Below are 8,869 nucleotides of genomic sequence, written 5' to 3'. Positions count from 1 at the left end.
TGTAATTTTAGTGTGTATTATTTTTAGAACCCATTCCCCTTTTTGGGTTTTATTTATTCATTTTTTCAGATTGTATCAATAGAGCTTGACGTTTCAAATTTTGTGAGTGGTAGTGATACATGGAATATTGGTTTCAAAGTGGATTCTGCTAGTGAAGAATCTTTAGCGCTTCAAGCAGATAACGTTTTCATTATTGCACAATCCCTCCAGACTCAAGTTGATCTTGCAATTCAAGAGTAAGTTAATGACCTATTAAAAAAAAAATACTCTATTTAAATATAGTATTGAAACTCAGTTTGAATTTAGGTTCTCAATATGATTAATCAGCGTCGTTGCAAATATGTTATATGCTAACTTTCGCGGGATTAATCATATATTGATACTGTCTAGTTGTTATGGAACATTATCTAATGATACAAACTGATTGAAGTTGACCTTGTAATTCAAGTGGGTTCATGACTGGTATTTATTAAAATTTAATAAAACATAAAATCGCGAAGAAAACGAGGACAATTAACAGCCAGTGAAAAAATTGAAAAATTATGCAAATATTTCGGTCAAGACCTCCGCTTGACCGTCCTCATTGCTAAATAAAAGTAATAAAAATATAAAAAACCAAACCTTAAAATGAAAACACAAAACTAAAATTGGACGACCCTTTCTCAGTAACGGTGAAAGGGTAAACTCTTTCAGAAGGGAGTTATATATCGTATATCGCAGCCTGAGAAACTTTACCAGACTTTCGAAACAGGGAAGAAGCGCCCTCAAAAAGTCATGGGTTCTTAATGAATATTACATTAGTAGATTCTTCATATCAGAAAACCCTGTTATAGACATTTCAAGCTTCTATCTATAAAAATGTGGATTTCGCTTTTTTTTTTTTTTTTTTTTTTTTTTTTTTTTTTTTTTTTGCCCGAAGAAAGATCATTTATGCGTGTTTATTTATTTTCTTTTGTTTTGTTTTTTCGGGGGAGGACTCATTTAAACAGAAATTAAAAACTTAATACCCTTTCAAAGTGACCGAAAAGATTGGAGGCCCCCTCTCACGCCCTTTTTTCTTCAAAGACATCCGATCGAAACTGTGAGATAGCCATTTTGTTCAGTGTATTTGAAAGGTCCAATAACTATGCCTTTGGTATGATATGACCCACCACAGCCCCTGAAAAATGGGCTATAAGCTATGGTATATGCATATAGTATCTGCTATTGGGAAATATTACGTAATTTTTCTGGGGATGATTTTCTACTGAGGGGGAGGTGGATTTTCTGGCCTTATTTTAGAAAAACAAACAGAAATTTAATAAGTAGAGGCATTTTTTTCATTGAAGTTAAGGAGCAAGATTTAAACTTAAAAAGAACATGAATTATTCCATATTTGAGGGGGGTTGCCCCTTCCTCAACCCCTTGCTTTTTACACTGAAGTTTGACTTTTTTGTCCCAATTCTTTAAGAATGACTTCTGAAACACATGGGCTGATGATTTTGAATAAGAAATGTTTTCAAAGCACCAAAACACCTTAGCGTAACGATCGAGGGATTGAGGAGGGAGCAACCCCCTAGTGTAAGGTTTAATTCCTCTTCATGTTAAGTTTTAGTGTGACTTCTTACTTTCAGCTGAAAAAAGTTTTTTTTTAATTTAATTTTAAATTAAATAAGTCGTACAAGGTTATTTATACGTGTAACTGTGTATTTATGAAATCAACTGAGAATATTGCTGAAAGTATTACCGAAAGGGTTACAAAAGAAATCTGGTGTCTGCTTTTCCTTCTTTTTTCCTTAGAACCAGTACAAGTACATAAAATTTCTGTTTCTTTCCTCTTTTTCGCATTCACGTCTCTTGAATGAAAATATTAATGAATAAATAAGATCGAGGCGCACCAAGTAATGCAAAGTAAAAATGCTAAGTTAAACAATTCTCCTCCAAGATAAAATTTCAAAAATTAAATCCTATAAATTTGTTTGGTACTTAAGGAGAAAATCTTTCCGATTAGATTGATCGCCATTGTTGAACTTTAGCTCTTTTTTTTATGAAATTTCAAATAATTTTTTGTGTTTTTCACAATTAAATTGTAGATTTTACCTTTACTTTTAAGGCCTTTGACTCCTGAATATACATTTGACCTCGAAAGAGAGAAAAGAGTCCCATTCAATCAAAGATTCTACGTTTTTCAAGAAGGAGACAGTCCTGTTGAGAGGGTAGGAGTTGAAATTGAGCTGCCTATTAACATATCTAAAAGTAGAGCAGGAATTATTGACTTATTAAATGCTGAGGTTAGTAATTTTCAAATCGTTTTAATCATTATTCAAGCAAAAAAATAGACCTTAAACCTTAGATCCTCCAGAGCCAGGAATGGTAGTAACATATAAATACGGCTACTACTACTAACAACAAACCACAGCACCAAGCCGCCTGAGGCCAACATAGCTACGCACGCTCCTCCTCCATCCCAATCTATTCAAAGCTTCCCTTTTACACCCGCCCACAAAGTTCCCATCTCCTTTAAATCTTTCTTTATGATGTCCCCCCACCCCAGACGAAGACGACCTATTTTCCGTTCAGCCCTTGACGTTTGGCTAAAAAGAACAATCTTTGACAATCTGTAATCCTTCACCCGCACACCGTGCCCTAGCCATCTCAACCTTTCTTTCATTATAGCCCTAGAGAGCTGTATTGAACCACATTTTTCGTATAGCCTATTGTTTGAAATACGGTTAGTAAGCCGAGTACCCAAAACAATCCTTAATATCTTCTCGGGGGCATAATATCTTTAAAATGCCAAGGACATCAAAATTAAAACATTTTTTAAGCCCCCCTGGCTCCATCTTCAATCTATTTGTAACTAAAAACCGGGATTTTCTACGATTTTTCTTTTGGTTGTTATACAACATTAAGATTTTTTCGTTGCATAAATTCTCTCCGTTGTTGCCACGATTGAATTGTAAAAAGAGGCAAGTGAAAACTTGTCCTGTTTATAAACAAGCCAAACCAAAGGTTTGAAATACCCAATTTACCTGTAGCTGATCGTCGAGCAAAGCAACATTAGTAGGTGATGTTGCATTGCTATGTTCGCCTATTATGTTTGGTCGAGCTATGGAACAAATGTAGGCTAGTGGGAATATGTAAAAAATTAAGTTACAATAGTGACATTACAAATCAAAAGAAAATCTGGATTCTATTGATTTGTAAATAGTTAAGTAAAAGAATAAATATAACGGAATAGGATGGCTTAATTGATCTTTCTAAAGACTGTTTCTTTAGGCAAGTCAAGTAACTGATAATTTGAAGTTTTAACCATGAATAATGTTAGTAATATCCATATGAATGCATAGCTTGTATTTATCGCAGTGTTTGTCTTTTGCTACAACAATCAGGAAAGCCTCCCATCTAGAGGTTGATGATAATATTTTTTCACTCATTTTCTGCTGATTTTTAAACACGCTTTTTATTTTCAAATTTGGTGCCTGCTATGCGTATAACTAACTAACTGCATGTGGGGGTCTTATTAAAAATTTAGTTCTGGGGTATATCTAATTTTTTAAGACGTATATAGTTGTGTTAGCATCCACTTAACCAACTTAAAGATTCATGTTTTATATTTAGCGCCCTTGGTACTTTATATTTTAAAGAAAGTAGAAGAGCTAGATTAATGAATCTTTTAGACACCTCCAGGGCTTGATATTTGACTTGATTCCGGATAAGTTTCACTTAGTTCTACTGTTTTCTTTAAGATATCAAAACAGTTTTTTCGAAAAGTGATTGTTTACCCTAATGGTCAATCAGTTCTCTTTTTTTTTACTTTCAAAATACTGATAATTCAAAATATCTAAAACTCAAAGTTGTCCAGCGTATTCATACTTGAAGTTCTAATTTATGTATTATTTAGTAGAGTGCAGGAACACAGATGAAGGGTTCAAAGAAGACCGAAATTTCTTCGGCAAAAAACTATCAGACAAACCCATTTGGCTTTGTTTAATGTTTTATTGAATAATTTCGGTTTCTCCCAGAAAACTTTTTGCAGCAGACCTACTTCGAAATTGATTTGTGGGTTTTTCAATTGCAACCAAAGTAGGGTTTAAAATTGTTTAAATTGACTCTGGAGTTTCTTTGAATTTACTTTTTCTTGAATTGACGACTTTAAAACCCAATGTTATTTACAGATTCATTATTATCTTTTAGATTGAGCTGAGTCGCTTTTTACGAACAATTTCTGATAATATTGCAATGACTGGCACTCCCAATGTAGAGAGAAAGAGAGAGAAATAAAGAGAACAGAAAAGGTGAAAGAGAAAAATTTATGGGCAGAGAGGTAATGAAAAATAGGGAGAGAGAGGGAGAGGGTGACACAGGGAGGGAGAAAGGGAGAGGCAGAAAGAAGATAGAGAGAAGAAGAGAGAATGATAAAAGAAAAAATTGAGGGGTCATCACAATAATGAGAAAAATTAGAACCTTATATGAATTTGGATATCAAACTCTTAAATTTCTGTGTTTTGACCAAACTTTAGGCTTTTTAACTGAATTTTGCCATGTTTTAAAATGTCACATACAATGCTAAACTTTTGGATTCTTCATCGTGCAACATTTTTAAAGTAAAAGAAAACATGTCTAGCTTTTGGAGGAGTTGCGTATTTTTGATTATTGAAATTCAGTGCTAATTTGTTTAATAAATACCATGCAATAACAAAGAAGTTACTAGGCCTCTCCCATGTTAAATAGCAGCTTGTGAGATTATCTCTGTTCATCCGTTAACTTATTTTAAAGGCTCGAATTGGTGAGCGACGTTTCCAGTGTCAAGGGCCCTTTTTTATACCATCGTCGGATAACGTCGTAATCCCCACCCCTTCTAATAACGTAACTACAGACCAAAAACGTGTGAAGAGATTCGATGATGCTGAAACCTCACTCGGTAAAGATTACATTGAAGATGAGGCTGTAGAAGACGAGCAGCAGCACATGACAGAATTTGATCTTTTTGAGTTTCTTGCCACACCAGTGAAGCCCAGTGAAAGGTAACGTTTTAATTCATGTAAGAACCTCTCTAAGATTTTGATTCTTTCTGTCCACTTACATTACTTTTGAAACTCTTATTTCAACTATTGTTTTGAGAAGAAGGAATGAAATTATATTGACTAAGATTACTTTAAGATTACTAATACCTTGCGGTAATACAATAGACTAATGCTCCGCTTGGCAGTGCGGGTTCTGGGGTTCGATTCTCCATCCCACATGGTTGGGAAAGAGACTTGCTACTTGTACCCGTCCCTGTAAAACAGACTGGGCAGCTGCACCCTAAACGTTGATTCCACGCCCTATCGTCAATGGCTCTGGAGTATCTTTATCCTTTTCATCATCCTAAGATTTCTTAGATTAGTACGTATTTTTCTATCTCTCTTTAGTCTAATTTTATCCTAGCTTGCACTTTAGCAATGTATTCCTTCTTTTCTTCGTACAACAGTGTTCTCTGATGAACCAAAGAATATTCTTGAGACGTAGGTATTTTGAGACGTAAACAGACTTTTACAAAGGAATGGTTTAACTTTTGAGTAGTTTTTTAAATTCTGGAAAGAATCTAACATCAGTAGAGTATCAAAGTGGAGCCTATCAGATCCCGTGCAACTGTTAAAGCCCCTATGTAGAACCTACTAACCAGAATTTAAAAAATTAGATTACTTCAACATAACTAATCTATTGCACCAACCCTAAAGCAAAACTCCAAACTTGGAAATTTCACGTTGGCTCTATTTAAACACATTTTTAATTCCCTGATCCATTTTATTATGCTTGAAAATGTCTCTCTGATTTCTAGGGACCAGGATTTGAAAAAAAGTTTTTAAGGGAAACCATTAAAATTAAAATATCTTATTCAAAAAACTGGCTTTGAACAGAGATGCAAAGTGAATTTGGCATAAATTGAATTTATGATAATTTACTACAGTCAAATAAAGTAAATTTCGTTTCTCTGAATACCATAGACCTTCATTTACCTGATAGTGAATATTCACCTAAAAATCAAGTGAATGGCCCGGAAACTGGGAAGTCTGAGATTTGCATCTGCAACTGGTTGAAGAGAATAAGAGCGTTAAACAGTATCTAATTGAACTTGCTGTTTAGTATAAATGTCGATGTTTTATTTGTATTAGTTTAGTTTATCAGCTAAAAACGGCCACTATGTATGTGACCGAAATATCTAGAGATTTTTGTTGTTGTTTCACTGTCAAATAAAAGAATTTGTCCTTATTGAACTGTTACATTTTTTAGACACTAAGTGGTAAGACAATAAGGTAGGGTCATATTTTTAAAGAAAGAAGGCCACTGATGACAGACAACAGCAGGTAACGAAATTTGATCTTTTTGAGTTTCTTGCTTATATAAATTAAGCCCACTGAAATTAATGTTTTATTCAAGAACCCCTCGAAATTTTCTATTAGTTTCGTCCACATAATCTATTTCAGGAACTTTTCTTTCAGGTAGTATTTTGGGAAGAAGAAACGTTGTAATATTTAAAAATTAAATATCCCTGTTAAACTTTCCTAAAATAAAGTTTCTTGTAACATCTCAGAATACTTCAAGATTACTTTGAACACTTAAGAGTGCATATTTTTTCATCTCTTTTTCTTAGATTTAAAAATTAAGTAGCACGGGACGAAGCCTCGCTTGGTGAAAAGAAAGACAGTTTCTTATTAATCTGTTTCGCAACAAAACTTCGATTTTGTTTTGTTTTCTTTGCTGTAGAAAGTAAAGCAATTATACATTTTATAATTATTATACAATATGAAAATAAAAATAGTTAGGGGCTTAAGACTATTTCTATAATATAGATGTTTTTGCACAGAAGGAAGACAATTTCCATTATATTCCGTGAAAAATTTAAGACATTCCATGCTCTAAATTTCCTTTTTCAAAAATCTAGAAAACAAATACTTTAATTTTGCATTCAGCTTTATCTCTGGAAAACTGTGTGAATTTTTTAATCAAAAGACTGTAAGACTCTGGGAGTTATACAAGCACACAGATCTGACCCTCAGGTGGGATGTCAAAGGCATAAATGATAAAAAGTTCATTTTAGGCAAAAATTTTTTTAAATTTTTCTATGTTGATGATGCTGTGTGTAAATTTCAAGGATGATTTCACGTGTCCCCTTATGAGTAAAGACATGCTGGAACTAACACCCTTTTTTAATAACGTATAATGTAAGCCTGTTCTATCATGAGATATCATTTGTGTTTTTTTTATATAATTTTTTTTTTGATATCTAAAAAAAAATTTGAGACGTCACTACTTAAAGCTAACTGTGCAGAAGCACCTACTGTCATCCATTAATACAAAGAGAAACCGATTGGAAATATTCAATATTAAACTCTGTGATAAAATCATTGGCGTGAAGCTGAAAATGCACAGTTTACATCAGACTCTTAATAATTATCTTAAAAGATCATCCAGATCAAACTGATCATGGGTCGAGGGACAATTAGTCCCCTTACCTAAATTTATTTTGAAGAAATTGTTTCGTATATTCATCTAGGGATATGGGATGGGATAAAGCACAGGAGTCTACACCTAGCACTATACCCAACTATACCAATAAACCCTAAACCTAATATTTAAGTTAGTTTTTAACTCTATAATATTTTACATTTTTAGGACATCAACAGAAAAGTATTCTGCATTTAAAGAAGAAAGCAGGCCTAAAGCAGCGTTGACTTCAAACAAAGGAATTGTTCTTGACTGTGGGGATGAATTTTCATGTGCAAAGATTACCTGTGATATTGGACCACTGCATAAAAATGAAGAATTAACTGTTAACGTTAATGCAGCCCTGAAACTAGACAATCTTGGTAATAATAACAATAAACGTGATTTAAATAAATAATCCTCGAGTGATACAAAAAACCACTAAGATGGCACTAGTAGCCGCCATAGATTTGATTCAATGAATTAAGCAATTCAAAAATTGAGTCACTGTTCCCTCCAAAATTTTCGCAATGTTTTTGTTTCCCGTATTTTCCCATGTTTGTTGTACGATTCTTCGTTTTTTACAAATGAAATATAGATGAAACACAAATTAAAATGAATAATTAATTTAAATTTAAAAAGAAAAAAATACCACACAAAAGAACGGGGCTACCCCTACCAAGCTTCTGAAGACCAGAAAATCAACCAAAAACAATCAATTAATCTAGTCTTATTAGTCGAATATGCTGAAATTGTTTTTTCATCAATTCAAAATATTCCTTCCCCAAACTAAATAAATTGCTGTAAAATTACCAATGTTGATTTTAAAAGTTTCAGTATTCAGAGGGGGAGAGTGGGAGTTGGCCTAATTCTTATTTGTGAGAATATCTGTTAATTTAAAGTTTGACTTGATTAATCACTCTGATTTCTTGTCGCTTTAAGTTTCATCTGTATGATATTTAGCATATCGGTTGTTATGTTTGACGTGATTACTCATATAGATTACAGTTAATTTAAACCCTTGTTGGGTTTCCCCTTTTTCAAAACATCAGCAAATTTTCTTCTGTCATTAAATTTCGATCGGTAAATTTGGAACTGACGAATCATACGTGCTTGAAATCAGCATAAAAATAGATTTATTTGATTTAAGTACGTGCTATTTTCTTAAATTCAGTTTTTCTTTTCTTTTTTTAGTTTCGGCTTCTATTGACAAGAGTTGCTCCTTGCTTACTGTTCATTGCTAGGAAGAGCTTATTAATGAATCATATTTTGTCTGAGTAATATTTTTTAAAATTTTCCAGTCAAGAGTTGTAAACATTTGAAAGATATGAAAAAAGTGCCTATTTTATATAATATGATCAAATATTGATTATTTAAAGATGATATCTTCCAAGCTTAATGACAAATAGCATGTGGAAAT

The 8,869-nt window shown here is 33.0% G+C and overlaps 1 protein-coding gene across 2 annotated transcripts in view; it reads left to right on the top strand.

The window, feature by feature from the left end:
- LOC148948312 (integrin alpha-PS3-like) overlaps positions 1-8,869 on the top strand; it is a 57,816-nt gene that overhangs the window by 35,395 nt on the left and 13,552 nt on the right. For both annotated transcript variants that reach the window (XM_089094291.1, XM_089094292.1), the window contains exons 5-8: positions 70-236; positions 2,093-2,270; positions 4,759-5,006; positions 7,639-7,832. In XM_089094291.1, the coding sequence (XP_088950417.1) occupies positions 70-236; positions 2,093-2,270; positions 4,759-5,006; positions 7,639-7,832 (787 nt within the window). The remainder of the gene's footprint in view (positions 1-69; positions 237-2,092; positions 2,271-4,758; positions 5,007-7,638; positions 7,833-8,869) is intronic.

The sequence above is a fragment of the Artemia sp. Qi Xiang Cuo genome, chromosome 9 (assembly GCF_049724085.1).
Source record: "Artemia sp. Qi Xiang Cuo chromosome 9, ASM4972408v1, whole genome shotgun sequence".
In the NCBI taxonomy this organism is placed as follows: Eukaryota; Metazoa; Arthropoda; class Branchiopoda; order Anostraca; family Artemiidae; genus Artemia; species Artemia sp. Qi Xiang Cuo.
Note: the sequence above shows the minus strand (reverse complement) of the source record. Positions and strands in the feature narration are given on the sequence as shown.